Below are 24,187 nucleotides of genomic sequence, written 5' to 3' on the forward strand. Positions count from 1 at the left end.
GTGCATAGATCCTGGCAGGAAGCAGGAAGTTGATCATGAAGGCTCTAGATTAGAAGAGCTTAGGAAGCTGGAAGCAAAACACACAAGGCAGAAGGATCGTCAAGCAGGCCGAGGTCATCAACGAGCTAGCAAACAAGCTGGGGTCTTCAGGGAGAAAGCAACAACAGAGGGTAGTCCAAGCCGGGTCAGTAACGGGTAATCAGGATACAGAAAATACAGGAACACAGAACACAGAAAGCTGATGATCTGACAGAATAGGAGGATAGCTGAACACAGCCTTTATAGCCCAGTTGGCACCAATTGTTCAATGACACGTCGGCACGTGCCTGTGCGCACAAACACACGAATGTCGCGCACGTCCACGCAAAGATGCCGCTCTTATTACAGCTCTATGGTCCGGCGACACTCGAACTCTGGCTCTGGCTTTCCGACAGAAACACATTTGTTGTTGCTGGTGGCATTGGCACAACTCATTCAAAAATACCACCACTTAGGGTTGTATGCAAAAGAATTGACCAGCTCACCCTTAAAACACATTCAAACCCATGAACAAATGTTTAATATATTGCAGCTTACCAGTCCTTAGATGTACCGGCTACATTCGTTTTCTGCTAAGCTTTTTTCCTACTTTTTCACCTGGTGACACTTTAATTCCCAGGAATGAATGCAATAGCTGCCAGGGGAGATACATCCACCAGCGCTGTTTAGCATGGATGTAACCCTGCCCCTCTCCTATTTTCCATACCATTGAGCGATGTAGTTCTCTGAGATACAACAATGTAAATATTAACAGCACAAAGAGCACAGGAAATTATCAGCTCACAAGATTTCTGAAATGATCAACAGGTATGTTTTGAACGTACCAAACAGGTTTTCAGTGGTACATAAAACAGACCAAAGGGACCAATTAAAAGTTCTGGAGCACAGTAACAACAAATTTCTGAAAGTTAATCAGCATTCCAAGAAAATGTAAAATCCAATTAATGTGATAAAGACCTGGTGGATTGTCCTTTAGAAATGCAGTACATGGCCACTAGTATACCTTGTTTTTGAAGGATTTAATAATGCCTTGAATTAATAAAACCTTGAATTGTTCTCGTTCTGGGAGAGTTGATCATCTTTTGGAAATTTGTGCTGACATATTGTAATATAATTCTTGTTTTATACAATTACCAATAAAAGGGAAGAATAATGGAGCACTTCTGTAAGATCTCAAACTCAAGACTCAGTGAGCTTTATTAAATCCAAGGCTCTTAAAGCACAGTATGCGTATTCAAAAACCAATGTATTTATTAATATGCAAGCTGTGCTTTAAGAGACTTGAATTGTAAAAAAAAAACAAAATACAGTACTAACTATTGCCTCATAAATGGTTGCTGAAATATATCAAGTTCTACTGTTTAGTCTTGATGCAATGTAGTTACAAAAACCAGGATAAAATGCCTCTCACTGTTAATAATGTAACAATTAATTTGTTACACTTATTTGTGCCATTGTATAAATTATTGATCTATTCAGAATGTCTAAGGGAAATTCACATCACTTTTGTTTTTAAGGGGTATTTCCCACCAATTTCTAATAATTTGAATTTTTACACTTGTGTGAATACTGACATTGTTGTTTTGTATACATATTGAATAAAACATATGCAATGCATGCATAATTAATTCCACGCTTAAAATGTTACTGTCCAGGTATTTACATACATTAAAATTTGATAACATTTTGCACGGACATCTACAGGATAATGTTAGCTAGGCATAAAACACAGCAGAATGTTAAATACAGCAAGCTGTTTGTCCTACACTGTCATCATTTTTTGTTATTTGAGAACCACTTTATATGGTAAGCAAGGGTGTGAAAAAAATAGGCTAATACAAATTTATATATATTTCAAAAACGTAATAAATGCACCAACATTGAAAAAAAATTTAGCCTGCAAAGCTATGGATCGAGGATGCAATGCCCAGGCCTCTGTAGACAGTTCCTCCAGCCCCTGTCCATACCAAGGTATGGACTTTCAAATACAGGGCTGGAGGTAATTATCAATGGACAAGTGTGGTGATGTCACTGCACTTGTAGTCTATTGAGATACACGAGTCCCTCTGCCACAGTAGTATTTTCTTTCACAAGTATTTATTGGGTTTTCCAAAAACATAAAAAAGAACAAGCACACAATTAGCATTTAAAAGGATAATAGGAAAGCACATTTGAAAAAGAGTATGAAAAAAGGGACATATTGACATCTGTATGAGAATTAAGTTAACTATAACCATAAACAATTCGCAATAAAATAATGCAAACTCAGGTCAGGCTTGCCTGTGCACCAAGCTGTAGGGAAAGGGGAGGGGGAGGGTGGACAAAAGGATAAGAAATTCAGGTTCACAGAGACAAAAAGGGTGAGTGCAAGGTGAAAGAGTCTAGGGACAAAATTAACAAATAAGAAGATAAAAAAAGAAAAAGAAAAGAGGTGGAGAAATGAAGAAAACAGAGAAAGAGAGCTAAAAGTCACCTAATAATCAGATGGACAATAAGGAGAGGCTTAAATTTGGTGGATTAGCATACACAATGCAAGTTTGTGAAATAGTCAAAAAGCAGTTGTGCTTGTTGTCCAGTATTGCGGACAGTTTTTCATTAATTAAGATGGTATTGATGGGGTTTTGACCCACTCAAAACTCAAGGAACGGGATTTCCAGGCTTTAACTATAACTAATTAGGTAGCTACAAAAATGTGAGTGATTACAATTAACTGGAAATGGGGTAAACCCAGAACCGATACCAATACTAGTATCGGTGCTGATACAGGGCATTTTCACAAGTACTCGTACTTGTACTCGTACTCGTGAAAATGCCCTGATACATAGTGCCAATGCTGGTGCTTTAAATTATTAAATGATTTCAGCTGCCTGAAGTCCTGCCCTTGTTGGTAGGTTGATAGCTGTCTTTGGCAGTGCCAGTCTAGTTTCACATATTCTTCTTCCCGAGACCAGCACTGCCCTGGACAGCCTCACACTTGCCCGTACAACCCTTGAAAGCCTGGCACCCATCACCCACCCATTTAGCCCCGGAGAGCCACACATGCAGCCCTACTAAGACGCTAACGCTGCCCTGGAGAGCCTGGTGTCCGTCACCTGCCAGTACAGTCCACATGCAGCCCTGGTGAGACCCAAATGCAGCCCTGGTGAGACCCAAATGCCTTTTAATAGAGATCTAACATGAAGAGGTATGTTATGAGATTCCTGCAGCTGTGTAAGGATTTATATCCCAAATGGGAGAATAAACAGTAGACGCCATTAAACCAATGGGTAGACCACCAGGGGAATTGGGAGGGTTCAGTGAAACCAGGGGGGAAGAGAGGACAATTCACGCCCCCTAAAGGTAAATGGAAGGAGATTAGCCTACCTGAATATTTGATGCTATCCCATATCGCAAGTGAATGAGCAAGGACAGGATTAAGATTCAAGTGGTGACTGGAAAAAGGCAACCAAATAAGAGATTGGAACAGGATGGTAATTGATGGTGTCCAGGGAAGCCCATAAAAGGAAGCTTGTGGGAAGAGTGAAAAAGAACCAAGGAGGCTAAGTTGGCTCCCTGATAGTAAGAACAAAGGTTTGGGACCACCAGGCTCCCCTTAGATATAGAACAATAAAGGACATGTTGGCTTAGTCTAGGTTTTGAGTAGCCCCAAATGAATGAAAGCATTTTGCGTTGTAGGATTCACAGCACATGACTCAGGAATAGGAAGGACTCTAAATACATACAGCAATTTAGGTAGGTAAAGCATTTTGATTGCATGGATTCTACCTATCCAAAAAATGTGATCATGATACCACAATTCTAAACGTTTATGCAGGAGTATCAACAAGGGAGATATTCATTGCATAGAGAGAAGTGTAAGAGGAAGTAAATGTGACACCTAAGTACTTCAGAGAGGAGACCCATTGAAATGTGAAAGAGTCAGAGAGACTGTGTAAGGTAAGAGCCGATGGGGATACATTCAGTGCCTGGGATTTTGATTTAGTCCAAAGGTTAACCTGGCGGTTTTCCCGAGTGTGGCTCGTGGTTAATTTCCAGTACCAAGAGCGGTAACCCTCGAGCCACACTCAGAATTGCGCAAAAGTGTCACTTACCTTGTCTCAGCGAGCCCGCGGTGTCCTCTGCTGTGTGCTCCCGGCCGATGCCGGCCTTCTGCGTTCTGTTTCGTTTTTGGGCGTCACAGCGGGGGAGGAGCTGGCGGGAAATTCAAAAGTGCAAACATGACATTTACACAGAATACACACAATACAATGTAATCTGCTATAATTACATATATGTATCAAACTATTTCACTTCAATTTTGTCCCTAGAGCTTTGTCTAGTGCCCTGCCTGCACTTTTACTGTACTCTATTGACTGTGGTACGGATCAGGCAGCACCCAGAATTCCCATTTACTGGACCATTCTTTTAATTATTATATTATATTTTTTTATAATTTTTTATTATATTATAAGCTTTCAAACTTTATCATACTGGGGATGTCTACTGGGCAGATTTAGGTGAGTTATTCCTAAGATTTACTAAGAATTACAGGCCTACAATATAAAACAACAAATTGCCATGAAAAACAATGTACCGTGTTGGCATGCTAAAATCCTGCATAATCATACCGCCAGGGAGGTTAAGGATGAGAGCAAAGTTATCCAAAACTTTAAAAAGGTTGGGAAGAGATACCTGAGGGGCAGTTAAGGACAATAGGATGTCATCGGCAAACAAAGAAAGTTTGTAATCAGTGCCAGCAAGTTCAATGCCTTTAATATCAGGATGAGACTGAAGGCGTTCCAAGTATAAAGAGCATTGGCGATAAGGGGCAACCTTGCCGGGTACCCCGAGCAATGAAAAAGGGCATGGGTTCAAAGCCCCAACATTTAAGCTTAGCCTGTGGATTCAAGTAGAGGAACTTAATCCAGGTGATAAAATGGTTCTCAAATCCCTGAGGACCCAGGACCTCAAATAGGTATGTCCAAGATAAGATCTCAAAAGCATTTGTTATGTCAAGTGAGAGCAAAATGAGTTCCTGGAAGTGAAGTTTAGCTAGATGCATCAGATGTAGAACATAGTGAATGCTATCATCAGCCGTGAAACCTGCTCAATCTTTTTTGATCAATGTCAAAGTAGTATTTTCATGTATAGTATGCATGCTTTTAGTCCCAAAGTGCATAACTGTACATTTATCAGCATTAAACCTTATTTGTCAATACATGTGTGACAAATCAGTGCTTATTTTAGGTTATAGACCAAGAAAGTAACCATGCATCTAGTCAAATCATGGTACACTATAAGCTTCCTCTAACACTTGGGAAACTTTTCCTATGTGTTATCTCAAAAATCAATGCCACAAATTTGTTGCAAACAAATAATGTGTATTTCTTAAATTTATTTGATTTTGGATTATTCATTTTATCCTCTCCCTCTAAGGGCACAATGAGAATGTGGTAAGGCTAACATATTGCCTGTCTGAGCCAACTGTTGGTAACAGACAGTCAAAACAAAGACCATGTAAAGATTGCATGAAAGAAAACTAAAGGTTGTTAGCTTGAATGGAGGAGTCTGTCAATTTTTTTCCTTCAGCCTCACAGGCTGAAGGAAAAAAATTCTCTCCATGTGTACGAAGCTTAAGAGGTGTCCAGAAGGGTCAGTCTGTCAATAGAGGAACTATGCCTAAAGTTAGCTATCAAATTAGGCTAAAAACAAATAACACTGGCCAACCAGGAATTTTGTTTGTTAGGTAATGTACGAAAAGGCTGTCTGGATAGGCTGAGAATGTTGAATGATGGATCTTATGTATATTATAAAGAGTTATATGCTGTACAGGATACAACTTCCTGTTTGCATCCTAAGACCATGCTGTTATGCTGTCTTGATTTTTCTGTGCCAAAACCTCTAATATTACAAAACACATCACACTTATTCTCTTTGCTTGACATATTCCTACTTCCAGAACATTTAATGTTGCAACATTTAAGTGACACCAAATATTAGGTTTCATATTTAATATAGGTGTTCTCTTACGGTTTTATGCAAATATTTTATATTAAAAATAACAGTAATGTTCAAGCGTAAGCAATCCTTCATTAACTATGACATTTCTGTAAAATTTCTAGGAGTAGTATTTGACATATGTGACATATTTGGCCCCTACTGGCTTTGCGGGACATGCTTGACTTCACTTTTCTTCAGCTATGCTTACTCTTTATTCAGGATCAGTTATCACTGTCTGTCTCTTCCTCCTTTCATCCTTCTTACTTTTTTGTTGTAGCTGTTTTCTCTTTTTTAATTTCACTCCACTCTCCATCCTACAACTGAACATGACTCAAAGGGGTTGATCTACAAAAGGCAAATAGACTGTTCACTTGGCAAGGGAATTTGCACCTTGCAGGAGGAAGTCCCCCTTATCAAAGTGAAATATCACCACATTCACCAAGCTAAGTGAAACTTCCCCTGCAATGTGCGACTTCCTTTGCAATGTGAACAGCCTATTTGCCTTTAGAAAAATCAACCCTAATTTTTCTATATTCTTTTTTATTTTCTTCACATTATTTATAAAATGAACTCTCCTTTCTTTACCTAAGCCACGTCCACAAACTGATAGATGGAACTTTTTTTCTGCCCCACAGGCATTCCTTATATTTGCCCCTGCTTGTTGTTAGACAGTTATGTAGCTTTTGCTAGCTTTGCTTAGAAACACTTACTACTGTAAAACAGGCAACAGTGGACTGTGCAATAGGTATCCAGGGAGCATGCCTTATGTAAGGCAGCAAGCTTGTCTACTTTTCTAACTTTTGGTGCCCACAAAGACCAAGGCACTCCAAGTGCCTTGACTGATGCTCAAATGCAACCTTTAAAACAATTCAGAATTACATTTTAAACACATTTTTTTCAAACCCTCCTATATTAATGTAGTACTGTAGACTTTGTTGTGCTATAAAGAAAGACTATAGTAGTAAGAAGATTTCTCCAGCACACCAAAGTCCTTTAAGATTTACCAAGTGTTCATTTATTCAGAACCGTGTTTCATGACACGGTACTGAATAAATGAACATTTGGTAATTCTTAAAGGACTTCTGTGTGATAGTGACATCTTCTTACTACTATTGCCTGGCGGCGCCATCCGTGGTCACTACGAGCACCCCCAACATTTGGGACATCCGATAAGGAGTGCAACAAGGTATCCATACACTATAAAGAAAGACAACACATTCCACATAGGGACACTACTCTTGGAATTTTGAAGCATCACTAAAAACAAGGCTTTCAATGTGTAGGGTTTCTGAAAGTGATTGAAAGTGGAATTCCTCTTTACGTCCTTCATTTATCAATATTTATGCCTATTCTCTTACAAGTGTAATGGGTGCCAGGACCTGGTGCAATATTGGATTGGTGCTAACTGCATCACATGCAATCCTCCTTCCTCCAAGAACAGGACCCAATTGCAGGAACAAGCTGGTAAATCTATTTGTATGAGCACAAGTAATTCTGATTGCCTGAGATGTTATTATTCTGGAGGAGATGAGACATGGCCCAACACTTGCAAGTGATCTTTAAAAATCCTTTTCTATGGGCATCTTTGGTCTGTGTTGCCCATAGCAACCATTTTAATCATTTAATTCACTTATACACTGGGAAAAGTTAAGCAACGTCTGACTGATTGCTTAGGGCAGACATCACTTATTTCAGATATTATAATAAATAGCCTCACCGTGGTGTCAATACTAGGAAATAATAGTGCATGTGCTATACGTTTTTGTAATATTCATAGGTTTGATTAGCTGCTGACAAGTATAAGCCATTCTGTTGTGTTTACCCATGCCAGTTGGCTCTACACATTTGGATTATTATTGAGAAATCCTGACAAATGTCATGCCTTTGCTGTATAAACTATACTTTGTTTAGGAACCCTGAGGTCTTCATTACATGTTATCATTAGGTAAATGTCATCCCTCCCTTAGAGAGACCAGAGACACATTACAGAACCACAGCTCAACAGCCTATAAAATGTTAACCTGAAAATTGAAGATTTACTTAACTAATCTGAACGAGGCTGTGAGCTTTACATATTGCAATATGCCTGCATGACTTTTTGATGTATTGACAGTGAGTTCATGCATAAATGACTCCTAGGTGTAAATATTTATTGTTTGTCCTTTTTCATTAACCTAGGTCTCTCCAGGACCTGTCAAGGCAGACAGAAATTCCTTACGGAACAGTATTAGACTCTGCGGTTTACGAGCATATGCGTGTGAAAGGGATGAATCCATTTGAGAGAGACAGCATGTATTCCCAAATGTGGCGTATGATTAACAGGAGTAATGGGACTGAGAACAATGTTCATGAATCTCAGGAAGGCATTCAAAAGGTGAAATATTTATTTTCTTATATCTAAATACATAAAGCTGAACTCTGGGCACAAATACTTCAATTCAAATTTATTTCTCAATACCCACAGAGGACAGAAATATACTTTGTATTTATCAAATGCCTTTGCGAACTCAGATTTTACCATAAAGTAGCAGTGACATCATCACTATGCTGTACATAACTTGTACAGAGAGCAGAGCTGTGGGAGGGACCCATCAGGTCCACAACTACAGGCTGTTTGCAGAAAGCTACGGGAGTGGGTCAGATGCAAGACCGATCAAAATGCACAAGAAGAGAGTGAAGAACTGACAGGTCTGTATTACAGAAATCTCTTGCAGAGGTAACGATTCACACTAGATTACTGCACAGATCTGGAAGAAATACACAAAGCAAACCAAGATTTTATTAAGACTATAAATGCTTCTTATATTTTGACAGTATTTGCTGTTCCCCGAGTTCAGCTTCAACTATTGCACTTACATTGTTGTTGAGACAACAATAATATTTCCCCTACTGAATATTCACAGTTTGCTTATGGGCTTATGAATACAACTGCAAACATTTCCTATTTTTTCCTATTAAAGCGGACCTTTACCCCCCTTGGCTAAATATCCCTTCAGCATACATCATCTTACATTCATTAGTTAACACACATATTTTTATATTACTTACATTTTTTTCTACTTCCTGGTCCTCTTTGGCACAAATTATGTAAGTGTGCCCAAGCATTGCATCCTGGGAAGGTTACATCAGCAGAGCATTGCTGGGAAATCTCAGGGAAAGGCATTCTTCTAACCTGAGATGATGTGCATGGTCACATGTCCTTGTCACATGTGCCAGAGTCCCAGGAAGTAAAGGGACATATAATAATCTGCCCTTAATGAAATGGCCACTGTGAGAAGAATGGGGAGGAAAAAAATAAGGTATGGAAAGAATAAAAAGCCTGAATTGTCTAGAAGTATCTGTTTGTAGATTGTCATAACTAAATGTTTCTAAACATGTCTTTGTTGTCATTTAAAAGATATGGGTAAAGTTATAGTCAAAGATGACCCTCCTGTTACTTTACATTACAAACAAAACAAAACTAGTGGACTCATTATTCCGGAAATACTGAGCTGGGGATGGAGAACAATGGTATTAAGAAATGAAGATGAAAGCATTTAGAGAGGGACATTTAGCATTCAGAGAGGGAGTGTTACGCTGTACTGCTATTTGTACCCTTTTTCTGCCATGTGTACATTTGTTATGACAATAGAAGACATCCCTATTATCTTGCACAATCCCTCTTCTTCAGGAAAAAGGCCTTCCTGCTGTCAGCAGCAACCAATTAGCAGTTGTGAAGAGCAGGAGCACTCCTCCAATATAAAAACCTCAACATTATGGCCACTGAATGGAGCTGAGGATCACAATAAGTATTTCTTTCCTATGCTCCTCACCGCCTTCTAGTGGCCATAATGTGGTATTTTCCGAATGTTACAATGAACCAGAAAAGTAAAAACAACAAAAACGTTTGTTTCACACAGAACAGCTCTGTGAATTGTTGATAAATAGACTACTTAGTGTAGGAGACGTAAAGAAGGACTGCTGCTGTACTGCTTTAAACAAATGGCATTTGGAAGTCTGCATAAGCCTCTTAGATCACATTATAAAGCAAATTTCTCTGGAATATTGAAATATTGAAATTTCTCTGGAATATTGTAAAAAAAAAAAAAGTGTGTGGGGTTCCCCCTTAAACTCATACCAGGCACTTAAGGTATGATAGGAATTTATGGAGGAACCCCACCCCCAAAAATAGTGGGGAAAAACATGGTGTCCCCCGTAAAATTCCATATCAGACTCTTGATCGGAGCACAGGCCTGGCAGGGCCGGAAAGGGGGGGACGAGCGAGCGCCCCCCCACACCAGGCCACATGCCCTCGGCACTGGGAGGGTGTCCCCGTGCTGATGGGAACAAGGGCCTCGTCCTCACAGCCCTGACCCGGTGGCTGTGGGGGTCTGCGGGCAAGGGGACTTATTTGCATCGGGGTACCCCTTTAATTAAGCGGCACCCAGATGCCACCCCCTCCCTTGTGAATGAGTATGGGGTACCTGTACCCATTCACTAAAGGGTTAAAGAAAATATTTATTAAAAAGTCCAGACTTTTGATAAAATCCTTTATTTGGAAAAAAAGACATGTTTTTGACAAGTCTTTTATTTAAAAAAAAAAAATTGATCCACTGACATAATCCATGGCCAATCACGGCATCCAGCGTTGTCCACGACGATGATGAAATAAAAAATAAAACAATAAAAAATAAAGAGAAATATTTTTTTTTTTTTAAACGCCGGCTGCTGTCCCGTCAGTCCTCTCCCCGCCGCATAATGGCATTTTGACAGATGTCGGCAAAACATAAACAATTGGGCGGAGCTAGCGGTGACAGCTAGCTCCGCCCAAATGTGTAGTTTACTGACATCTGATAGGTGAGCCATGATTGGGCAGAGTCATCAGGACTTTGCCCAATCATGGCTCTATTCAATACTGAGCCCTGATTAGGCAGAGTCTTGCACCTGACCTGAGCTACGGAAGGCATTTTGCATTATGGAGCGTTTGTGGTCGAACAAACCGCGAATGTCCCATAAAGTTCGGCTCGAACGGCCGATGTTTGATTTGAACTCATGTTCGAATCAAACATTCAGACCATCCACTGGCGGAACTACCAGGGTCGCAGCGGTCGCACTTGCGACCGGGACCTGGTGTTCCGCCAGTTCAGGGGGGGCCCAGAGAGAAGAGCTTGCCGCCCGCAGCTGCTCACACTGCCCGCAGCTACTCATGCTGCTCGCTGCCCGCTGTGTTTTTTGGAGTCGTGCAGGAAGGGTTTTTTCTTTTTCGGGGGCGGAGCTTGCTTTTTAGCGGGCGGGTGTGAAGAGCTAGGCAGGAGCGGAGACTGCTGGCATGGAAAGAAAGGTAAGCAAGCAGATTTCTGGGGCTGGGGGAGACAGCAGCAGATGTCTGGGGTGGGGTGGAGAGGGGGGCATTTTGGACAGCACAGCAGCCAGCAGCTACTATTTTTTTTTTAACTTGTCCTAGGGGGGGGGGCCTTAATGGTTTCTTGCACCGGGGCCCTGAGGTTTCTAGTTACGCCTCTGAGACCATCCCTACTCCCAAACACTAATTCCCTGTATAGAAGAAAGAAAACATGTTTTCCATTAAAGGTCGAGTCCACCCACAATTGATGACTAAATATACTGTAACAATGCTGAAATTTTGGAGAAATTCTTCCAAATATTCTGTGTGCTTTATATAATATACAGTAGCAGACATATTACATCAGAGCTGTGTTATTTCAGACCAAGTTTGATTTTAACTATTTTTCTGGAAACCTGTAAATTGTCATGCTTTACCTTACAACTGTGATTCAATACAGCTAAATATCAATACAGCTAAAACATCTGGCTGGCTCATAGAAAGTTGAGTATTAAGCTGCTTTCAGAAAAGGCTTCCAGAAATTATTTGGTGCCGAAGATAGAGACGATTGAGTAGTCCCTACAGGAATGGCTTCCATTGGCTATCAATTGATTATCTTCATGAAAAACATCAGCAGCATCCTTGGCATTGTTTTATGTTTCTGAATTGTCATCTAGTAGACCATTCTTTGCATTAAGAGTCAAATGGTGTTAGTTTTTGAAATATACAAACCTAGCAGCAAGTACAGTTTTTTTGAAGAGAAGACTTACCTACTTTGGCTGTGGCTTACTTTTCTGTGCCAGTATGACTAACTTTGTAAACTCTGTTGGAAAGCTATTACTTGACTTTCTTCCCAGTCTTGGTGCAGACCACTTTATAAGATATTTGAAAAGTATTTGTCAGGATAGCCACGGTTTATTTCAACTGCATTATGCAAATCGTTTACCCTATATATTTTTAGGACTTCAGACTGTTGACCTTCCAGCCTTAGTCAGTCCTGCTCATACAAAAAAAGAAACTTAAAGTGACATTAAGGGAAAAAGTTTCCCCCCCACACTGCTAATGTAAGTACTTACCTTAAATCATGTCTCTTAATCCGATCATCTTCTTCTTTCCTGTAGTTTTTAACTGTCCCTCCAGCGCTGGTGAGGGTCTCTGATCCAGCATTGACTCTTCTGTCCTCCTCTTCTCTGATGTCCCACAAAGTCTGTGCGGGTGCACGCTGCTCCATATACTTACCTTGTGTCTCTCCTCATCTCCCGGCCGAACATCTGAACGGCGCATGCGCCCGCCCCAAGATCCTTTTTGGCCGCCTGAGAAATTTTCAGATGTTCGGACAGGAGAGCACGGCAGAGACACTGGTAAGTATTATCCCTTTGAAAAAGGTTTTTTTTTTAAATCGTTTTGCATATATCTACTGCTTGTTAGCAGTAGATATATGCAAAAACAAATGCCATAAAAAATGTTTTCTTGAGCTACCAATTTATAGCAGCATATTCATTTGGCAAAGCAGGCTTTGGGCTTGGTTCCCACTATTTAGTAGTGGTTCTTTTAAGTCAAGGATGAGAGGGAGTAACATTTCTAGGGTCAGTACACTACTATGTTGGGATGAAGAAGCAATATTATAAGGTAAGTATGTATTTATTCCTCAGGCAGAGATAGTGGCACAGAGACAACAAAGGCAACGCTAAATCAGTGATGAAGGACACAGATATTTCAAGGTAATAGTGTATGTGCAAGTAATGTGGACACTGGGAACATTCTCGAGGACACAATGTTAAGTGTTTTTGTTACAATTTTAAAACACTTTAATTATCTACCGTTTTACCACACTTAAGCTATTCGCATATACAACACAATAACATAAGTATGTTAGTTATTTGAAAACATAAGGTTTTTTGTTTTTTTTTAAAGCACAATTATACACAAACTTTTCTTCAGCCAAAATAACACTTTCAAAGTTTTATCGACTTTAGGTTGCCTGTTTACAAACCGCCTGCCACACAGGCTAGTCTTTTGCCACACAGGCTGCTAATCAACACACAGGTCATACGCTCCTCAGTCTGCCAGACACAGACTGGTTCCAGGGTGGAGCCCCCCTGACTCCTGCACAGAGACCTCCTCTGTCTCCCAGGTGGAACCCTGAACCTGAACCAGCATCCATGTCATAAGGGCTGTGTATGGGTGCACCATCATTTGGTGCTGGTCACCACTAAAGCCCGGACCCAGGAATGGAGATTTCATCCCTCCCAGTTCTCTTAGAAATTAGATAATGTGACCCACGCCATGGCCTTGGTAAATACTAGAATTTAAAAAGGAGTGCAATACGGTGAAGTAACACTGCAATTAATTCATCAGATAGAGTAAAAAATGTATGTGGAGTTTGGAAAAAAAATATAAGCTAATACATTCTCAATTTATTTCTAAGGAGGATAGTACATATAATTCATGTACTTACATAATCCTCTGTCTATCTCTTCATATATAGTTTTTCCAAAGCAAATATAATAAAAAGACAAAACTAATGAAAATACATGTTACAATTAATGTCTGCCTTTATTAGGAGTTTACATAATTATTTTTTAAATGTTTCTACAGTCTGCATAATAAAACAGGAACATTTTAAACCATAACTGTCCTATAATTATTGTTTACCGATCTTAAAGCAGACCATGAAAATGCTCTCTTAATAAAAAAAAAAACTGAGATGGCTGTGAAATAAAACCAGACCAAACTACTGATCCAGAGACTTATATTTCCAGAGGCATTTTATTACTTAGCCAGGGGTGACAAGATTCATATTCAGATCCAATGTGCTACTGAGCAATGAATGAGGGCACAGAAATTATTCCATTAACGCACTGAAACAGGACAAAAAATTTTCCCAGTACAATTTGTTGACTAATAGGTGTCCAAGGGGCCAAGGTAAATCTTCAAGGATTTCCATACCATGAGAGAACAGTAAGTGTTCAGGAATGTTAAGATAATTACTAGTTTGTGACTGGTCACACTTTTCCTATCATAAATGGAGAAGTTGCTGAGACAGACGATTATGAAGGAAAATCCTAGAAAGTTATTTAGACATATGGGAAAAGCAGCTAAGAGACACATATACCTCCCAAACCACTGGTTTGGGAGCAGCACATAAAAAATGACTCTATTCTGCAAAGTAATTGCTAAGACATCACTTAACTACCAGTACAACAGTGTTAATATTATATGAACATTTGCTTAGAGAATTCCAGACAACTGTAAACCCACCAATCCCAATAGCCTTTTTCATAATTCTTTATTTCAAAGATTTTCAAAATAAAAGGCAAAACTACTTTTACTTGTGTTCATTTTCATCACTGTAAAATAAATATACTGCATTGTTTTTTTTAGTCAGTCAGACCTTTTATTCGGTCACTTGAAACAATTGTGTTTTGTTACTGCTTACTGCTTACTGCTTACTGCTTACTGCTTACTGCTTACTGCTTAGGTGAAGTTATTCTTTTTTTTTCTTATGGGATAATTTGGGTGAAGCAGAAACATTAACAGCACTTGTTGAGGACATACTGGGAATCATTTCCTATGTGAAGGACATAAGGTTTGTGAGAGAGGCTAAAGCAAAAGGTGCAAAATAAATAGTTTTTAGCCCTGTTTCGGGGGTCGGGGGTGGTAGATGAGATGACCCTTTCCAATTGGTTAGTACCTGTAGGTAACTGGAAGATCTTGAGCCTCCACTAAGTGGGAGTATGGGATAACACTTTACCTGTTCGTGGCAGTGCCTCCACCCAGATGGGCCTTGTGAAACGCAAGTGGGAACCCCAGTTGAGATTACCTTGTCCTCAGGTTAAAATATTTACAGAAATTGAGCATCTTGTAGACACGACGAGTCCTTGGATGTCTTTTTGAAGTTTTATTACAAAGAGTAGAACTGAGGAAGGTAAGATCGGAATCCCAAAAAGAGTAAGTAGCATTTTGTATTTCTTAGCTGACAGTCTCTGTATGGAAGTTCGTACTTGTACCAGTCTCACAGTAGGCAGGAACCATTCCCACTCAGACAGAGGTTCTCGTGTGCTCTGTTCCATGTAATGACTGTAGCTTGGACTGATGGAGGTTTGAGTGGTATTCTGTTGTCCCCATAGACACAGATCAACATGGGTTAGGCCCTTGTTAAGAATTTTAAAAAGTTCAGTAGAACATGCTTAGGCCCAGAGGGTCTAAGCCCTGAGGACTGGACGGCAGCCAACTCCTGACAGTAGGACTCCAGTCCAGGGAGAGAGAGAGACACCAGTGAGCATGCTGAGGACTTATTTTGTAGCCAAACCTAACCCACTGATGACAAGATCAGCAGTGATTGGCTAACTAACAAAAGTCAAGGTCAAACAAGATGTAAATCTGGCAGACCACTCTCATACAGAGTCTGGCAGATGAAACAATACTGAGCACACCCTACTGGCAAAAACGGGTGACTACTAGTGATGGCTGCATGTTCGAATCGAACATAGCCTGTTCTAGCATTCGCTGTGGTCAGGTCCAAGACTGTGCCAATCAGGGCTCAGTACACATTTAGAGCCATGATTGGGCAAAGTCATGATGACTCTGCCCTATCATGTCTCACAGCTAAGTCCCTGCAGCACACTATATAAGGATGCTGACACCGCGGCCCTATGTAGTGTGTTGTAGGAGATAAGGAGAGAGAGACTTATAGCAGATAGAGATACATCTAGAGATAGATAGAGAGACAGATAGATAGATAGATAGATAGATAGATAGATAGATAGATAGATAGATAGATAGATAGATAGATAGATAGATAAAAAGATAGAGATACATCTAGAGAGAGAGATAGATCTCTATCTATATATAGAGTTAAAGGATTTTTTAATTTTTAATGTTTCATTTTAAGTGATGTTAAATCACTGCTCCTTTAAAAATTGTATTTTTAGTTATGGACATAACAGCATAGGAAAGGGTTCCTACACAACATATAATTTTCTATTTTTGCTGAGAAACATGTCCATACATTTTAAAAATCAAGAAGAAACCATATTTTTCTCAGCCACCAATACAGAGATGCATAACATGACATCTTAATTAGGGAAAATAGCAAGCAGTTTAAAAAAAATCTAGACTGCAGTTGTCATGCATTGACTACTTAATATGGCTCTCTGCCTATACCAACAACTTGGCCGTAACAACAATGCACAGCAGTAATATTTCCTCTAAAATACATAATATATTAAAGGTGATTGTCTTTAAGACATCAAAACTACAGTATGCTCATTAAAATCCTTTGAATGTGGATACCATTATGTTCCCCTGACTTGCTTTAGCTAGAGTGCCATAATTCTCGTTTGTACTCTGAGTCTTGGTATGAAAATGCAGATTAGGTCATAGATGTCAATGAGTGCCACCGATGTGCTTGCCCAATCATCCTCTGCAGCTAGGATGCCACTCACAACTCACTCTGCAGACAAGCTGCACAGCTCTGGGTCTGTCAGATGAGTTTCATGTGGACCTGGAAGTGCAAAGTGATGTTGTTGGACCTTCCTGCAGTGTGTTGTATGCTGGTCTTCTTGTACTGATTGTGAATAGCACCAGACCTGCCACCTCATGTGATGAGCATACCTGGGAACGTTCCATCATTGGAAGACTGAGATTGGGGATCAATAATGAGGGAGGGACCAATATTGGCACACTTTGTGCTCCACATCAAAATGGAAACAACGGTTTTATAGCGGCAAACATAGTGCACTACGAGCATTCTTTTTACAGAATGTAAAGCATTATGTGAGTGGAGAAGGGCCAGATGAATCTGAGGATCCTTCTTCTCCACTCACAGAATACTTTGCATTCTTTGAAAATTCTGTAAATTCTGTAAATGGATGAGAGAGATGGAGGCAGTTAACCCAGGGTCACAGCGGTCACAATCGCGACTGGGCCCTGGCGTTCCGCCACTTGGGGGGCCCAGTGTGAGGACCCGACCCTCTTAGCCCCGCCCCCTGTCCAGCGAGACGATGAAAATCAGCAGTGAACAGCTCATAACTATACCTATAGATTTATTCTAGGCTTACATGAAATATGTGTAATTAGAAAATCACCACCGGGACTGACTGACTGACTGACAAAACCGTGCGTAAGCTATAAATTACCAAATTCATAACTTGCACAGGAATATGGACTGTTCGTGTGACAACACTGATTAGCCAAGTGCTGTCACATAAAGTGAGTTACATGCTCCTTCAAACCCGAAAGAGTTGGATATATTTGTTTAGCATGTAAAAATATAATTCATATATGGGTAGTGTGCATAACATGACATCTTAATTAGGGAAAATAGCAAGCAGTTCCATGAGCAAAGAACAGGTTTGCTTAATCATTCTTTAGTTTTCATCACCTTTGCAAAATGTGCAATTTATGTCATCACAGCTCATTAGCTGCCATGTATGGTAACATTATGTGGCTTTTAAATGGCATTGATATTATGTTTGCGTATATACTACATGTTTATTAGCCAAAAGTTTTCCTGCTTTGAGAAAGTGTTCAGTTTAGCTTATAGTTTGATTGAAGTCCCACCTCTGTGTTTTTGGCAGAGCTATAATGCAATAGTAATGAAGCGCTGGGAAATACCTGGCAATATAATGAAGGCATGAAGGATTATTGGTTATACGGCAAGAAATGAAGTAGATAAAGGTTGTGAAGGGAGGATAATGCATGTGCAGATCACAGTGCCGAGGGGAAAGAAGGGGGGAGCAATTGCAAGATCTAATATATGGTAGGCCATACGGCAGCATGGAGCTGGGTAATGGAACACAATTTCACATGTCAGAAAAGATTCAGCACTGCCTGATCCTCAAATTAATGTTATATTCCCGTGGCTGTTATTGTACTGATAAATTTACAAAATTTGGTTATTTCTTCTTAATTGCTTAGTAAAATGTAAAAAGGATATCATTTTTTTTACAATGTTTATGATTATATAACCCTTTTTTTGGTGTTTCTCATAAAATAGAATTCAATAAGGTATACACTTGCTATGCAATGTAATACTGATGAAATGAAAATAATTAAACATTTCTCCTCCACTGCAGAGTACTCTTTCAGAGCAGTTGTGTGATGGCCAGGATAAGCCACGAGTAGGTCACCCAAGTTGTTAAACAAGATATGTTAGCTATACTTGCATACATAGTAAATCCCTAGGAGAACCAGTTTTAAAAAAGGGACCTCAATTCACCTGAACTGAGGTCTGAGGTTTGCACCTAAAGTTGCAAATCTAGAGATCTTCAACAATTCATATTTGCTAGATTCATCAAGTATTTTTTTTAGAAAATGGAGAAGTAGTTGAAACTCCATCTGGCTTTTACTGCTGTACAGGGCTGCTTTAGAGAGACTCTTCCTCATAAACCACATTTTTATTTCTGGGTTGCTGTTGGAGATTTTCTCTGACATAGGTTGTAATTAGTAGAGAGACAGCTGGCCTGGGCTCAGTTTGCTTGGATGTTCTTCAAAGGGAACCAGAAGTCCAGGTTCGGTGGCTGCTAAGCAAACTAAACTTAGGGCCACCTGTGTCCTAGAAACTAATGACGATGTGCAACATACACAGTATCACTGGTTGCTAGAATGTTAGCATCTGGGCTGCACAGTGTAATTGATTGCTAGGATGCTGCCCCTACAACATCATAAGTTGTTATGGTAAGCCCACCTGTGTTCTAGCAACCAGTGATGGTGTGTAAGAACAAACTGTCTTAGTATATTTTACTTTAGACAAATGTAATATCTAGAAAATACATTCTACATTTATAAATTAATACTTTTCTATGCTCCTCAGCTTCATCAAGTGGACATATTGCATTTTCCTGATATTTCATTGGACTTTGAAAACAAATTTAGTAAGAACTTTCCTCGTTGCTTACATTCACACACATTCACATTGTTTTGCAGGATTATTGGCTCTGTGAATTGTTTATAATTACTTTTATTTTTCTGTAGGTGTTCATGTACCACTTGTTATATTGTGTGTAATAATGCTGTTAGAGTTTGCTCTATGAGCTCTGCCTACAGTAATCTATCTTAAAGATACACTGGGTCATCTTGAAATGCTGAAAATGCTTTTTATGCTAGTGCATGGACTTTTCTGGAATGGGAACAGATTCACAAGCAAACAGATTTCATCTTTTATTTGAAAACATAAGAGAAAGTGTACTTAGCGGCAAGCATCGTAGGGCCATAATTAGAGGTTCAAGGTTTATATTATTATAATCCTTAGCTTAGAACAAATGGCTATAATTTAGATCCTAGTGCATGCTATAAAATATATCATACAGTTCACTGGATATAGAGTTTGACATCATATAATAAAATATAATTTGTTTTTTTCTTACAGAATACTACATAAATGTTCAATTATGTTATAAAAAGCACTTAAATATGCACTTACTATTGTATTGAGTAGTGTATCGCGTAGTACACAGTGGCATACCACGTATGTCACAATGTCATTATGTCAATTAATGTCGCCAATGTACAGTATGTCTGCTGTTTTCTAAGGAAGCTGGGATTCATTGTACAAAAGAGTGCATAGATTGCTATGAAATAAAGGAAACTAATGGCTTAACCCCTTCATGATAAATACAGTAGATATTTCAATATCTATATAGGTACTGAGGTAAGTATGCAATAGGTCGTTACCTAGAATGTGCAAGATGTACTTTTATAGTGAACACATTTTTACAAAATTGGCTAAGAACATCAATAAAATCTCATGAAAGTGCACTTACAGTAGATGCTTCTGCTCCAAAAATCTTTACAGTCTATGCAGTTACTGACTCTGCTTTTCTATCTTCACACCAACATTTCCTGGTGTGTCAGATTTAACACTTTCACTACCCCTCCCATCACCCTTTATATCCCTATTCTCTTTCTCCTTCTGTGAGCATAGTCTCACAATATCTCAATTAACTGTGCAGAGGCTGTGTTCAGGAGTGCACTTCAGAGAGAAAACTTCTTTATTAGAGAGGATCCTTAGCTTTCTTAGCCAACTAGAAGCAAAATTACAATGCGCGTACATAAGAGTGACCACTGATGTCATAAACAAGATGACAGCGCTTAGGAGGGCAGGGTAAGGGGGCAAGTACATTTTAGAGGTATGAACAGCTAAAACTGCTACACCATATTCTTTACATTGGGCCACCCAATACTTAGACTGTAAGAAAATATTAACATCAAAGAACACAGAACAGAATTGGGAATGTTTCAAATTGACTGTTTGCAAACACACTACAAAATATACTCCCATGGACAATACATTTAAAGAATAAGTTTACCTTTTGCAAAAATGAAAGATATGTATAATTAATAATATATAAAAAATATGCATTTCTTTAATATTTGCATTCAAGCCTGGAAAGCATTGCAATTGTGAAACTGCATTAAATCACCTCATACAGCGTCCAGCCCTCCTCGCTCTAGGTAGATGTGAGAATATGGGCAGCTCCACCAAGAGTGAGGACAGCTGGATGCTGTAAGAGGTTATTTAATGCAGTTTGAAGTCCAGCCGTCCTTCCCCCCTCTCTCCTAACTGAAACTCCATACATCAGTATGGGAGAGAATGTGCTGAAGCCTGAGCTTTGCAGCTGTGATCAAGTAATCACAATTGCAATGCTCTCCAGGCTTGAATGCAAATATTAAAGAAATGCACTTTTTTATATATTATTATTATTAATTTTTTTCATTTTTTCAAAAGGTGAACTTATCCTTTAACAGGCTAAAAGTAAAACCTCAAATTCAATGTTAAAAAAGTTTTAAATAATAAGAAAAGAGCATTTAAAAATATAAAAATGATGGAACCCTTTCATTATTTGAAAGTTACAAAGAACATAATAAAATATGTAAAAAGGAAATAAAGATCGCAAAAAAAGAAGTGAGGGGGAAAATAAAACTTACTCTTCCCAATGCAGGGAGATCATTTGACCACTGTCAAGTAAGCAGCCAGTGTGGATCCAGAAAATTTTGTTGGGATCTTTCTCACTGTCAGCGGATAGCCCCCTATTGGCTTAATTTGGGTCATAGGAGTACATTCTTAAATGTACTCCTGTCACCTAAAAGAGAAGTATAGCAAAACAATGTTTGACTTTACTTCTCTTTTGAAGAAGAATTCCAGGATGAAAAAGTTATGCATACTTCTGTGTTTTCAAACTGTAATATTGTTAATATAATTCATAATAATAATAATAGTTATAATAATTAGGTACCTGCTAAATACGTATTAAACAATTAATTGTGCTGTGTAATATACACTATACTTTCCATGAAGTAAGCTCCAACAACAATGTGTATGCTATTGTGCTGAAGTACAAATATTTGCCTGGAGTCAGAGCACTAAAGTAAAGTCAAGTTCAAGGAGATGCTCCCTAGAGGAAGCTGAAACATGCTACTTATTTTCCAATACACATGGGGTTGGTTTACACAAAACAGAGAAGTTAAAATTGGAGCAAAAGCTGAGCAGTTGCCCATAGCAGTAAGGTTTTATGATTTAAGTTAATCAGCAACTTCAAGATGAAAGGCTCTTGGCAATATAAATGGCTCTGTGTACCCTATGCACAAATATTCAGATCCTGTTGCCAGAGAGCCATCTTCGGGCTCCATCTTCATGACATTGCCGTTTGGTTTCCCTGCATAAAATATATGAAAATATATGCTGCATTTGTAATTTGCTTATGTATGTAATGTATATTGCCAGTGACCAATTTAGTAACTTCAAGTAAATATTTATACTCCTCTACTATTTATAGTGCTATACACTTTTCTGTTGGAATGTTCTTTTCTGGGGATATAGGTTACAAAATACAATTTTATGCAATCTGAATTTATATTATTTTTTATTATAATTAGAAGCTGTAGTAATAGCTTTTGAATGCGACATGTTTGCTTGGAAATTTGATAGCCAGCATACAGAAAACAAACCTATCATATTCTACAATCTTAGCATTGTGATATATTTTTGATTTACTGTTTAAAGCAGGGACATCGCCATAAATGAACGGGAAATAGAACTTCTCATACATACATTCATAGCTTGCAATGGTTTTAAATCATGGATTTAGGCATGAAAAAAGTTGTCTTGTGTTCTTTCAGAGAAATAAGAGACAGAATTTCTTATGTGAAGCTAAAAAAAATGAAACAAAACAAATTGTTTTTTGACAAGTGTCAAAGTGAACATTTAAAAAGGTGATGGTCTCAGCTTCCGAAAGAAAACAATATTTTGGGCAGACTAAAGAAAAATACTAAAAGTTTTTCCTTATGCGGTATCTTAAAAAAATGTTTCTGCCATTTTGGATACAGTCCTTAAGAACACCTCATATAATTAAAAAAATCAGGCCACATAAGGTGTGTTCTTATTAAAATCAGAATCCAGCATTTGAAGATGAAATTGAAGAGTTCAAAAAGATCCTGTGATACTATGTAGGATGGTTCTGATTGACTGTAGAAAAAATCGGAGACTTTGGGGTTGATTTACTAACCTTATAAACACACCACGAACATGTATACACCTCTGTAGTGTGTTCCCTCCCAGCATGATCTATGGGTGGAATCTAAACACCTTTGTAGTGTGTACACACCCAGCAGGTGTGTTGTGCAAAGCCCTGCATGAATGTGCAAGGTGATGTTGTGTAAATTAGCTCTATGTTGTGTTGCTTGCGTTGATGAATGCAGGAATGTAAATGCATGAGCTAACCATTTTTGTCTAAACTGTGAAGCAGCATTATACATGCATCATGTGCATGATTTTTCCATATATGGCATTAGTGGAAATATGCTTTTAGAAACTTTTTGGTTGATAAATATGTTTAGCTGTGTAAAAATCACACACACCTAGTGCGTGCGTGTGTTTAGGTTAGTAAATCACCCCCTTTGCCTCTTTGAAGGTCACTTTTGTGCAGCATCAAAATTTAAGTATCTCTGGAAAAGGGTCTGCAAATTAATTTGGTTACTGACAGTAATATACTGAAGTGGTTGAAAAATATATATTTGATTTATTTTTTATAAGCGACATAAAAACATATATTTTTTTAAATTATGAACTTTATTTTCGTTCCTCCTATTGTGATGGAATTATACAAGGCATGCATTATTATTCCTGCCTTTCACTAATTTTTTTAAACAGAAATGTTATTGAATTTTTACTTTGATCCATGTAATCCATATTTGATTTCCAAAACACATGATAAAGTATAACCAATTTAGAAAACACATAATAAAATATAGCCTGACAGGTTCCAAAATTCATAATGAGATTCTAGTGTACAATCTTGCAATAACATTCAATACACAGATGAAATTGGCTATATAATTGAATAGGATCATACCCTACAAAAAAAATGTAAATACGCTGAAACTTTACCAGATTGATTCCCTGCATAATTCAACTATTTTCATAAATAAAATTTAGCTTAGTGCAGTACCAAACAATGGGGTTGATTTAATTAAGGAGTAGAGGTTGTGCACTTTGAAAAGTGAATGTTACTTTAAAAAGCGAATGTTAATGGATAAGATGAACCTGTGTTCATTTAAATACCCAATGTGCTAAAAAATTGTGTTTTCTTAAATTAGCAGCCAAACATTTCACATTAAAAAAGTTACACTATGATTCGAGTATTTACTTTTATGTCTAATGTTCAGAACCAGCATTTCTAAAATACAACTGAACTCCAGGCAAACAGCTAAATACATAGATTAAATACATACATAAAAGCTATGTTTTCTGCCAAAGGCTTTGTATTTCTAACCATTCAGTAATTAGATATATTCAGCTTTATCACACAATACAGCCAGATGGATACATCAATTTGTCTACTATATATA

At 38.5% G+C, this 24,187-nt stretch overlaps 1 protein-coding gene across 1 annotated transcript in view; it reads left to right on the plus strand.

The window, feature by feature from the left end:
* GRID2 (glutamate ionotropic receptor delta type subunit 2) overlaps positions 1 to 24,187 on the plus strand; it is a 383,270-nt gene that overhangs the window by 265,459 nt on the left and 93,624 nt on the right. Inside the window, exon 13 of the mRNA XM_018565404.1 lies at positions 8,197 to 8,392. Within this exon, the coding sequence (XP_018420906.1) occupies positions 8,197 to 8,392 (196 nt within the window). The remainder of the gene's footprint in view (positions 1 to 8,196; positions 8,393 to 24,187) is intronic.

The sequence above is a fragment of the Nanorana parkeri genome, unplaced genomic scaffold (genome assembly GCF_000935625.1).
Source record: "Nanorana parkeri isolate BGI_ZX_2015 unplaced genomic scaffold, ASM93562v1 scaffold844, whole genome shotgun sequence".
Classification (NCBI taxonomy): Eukaryota; Metazoa; Chordata; class Amphibia; order Anura; family Dicroglossidae; genus Nanorana; species Nanorana parkeri.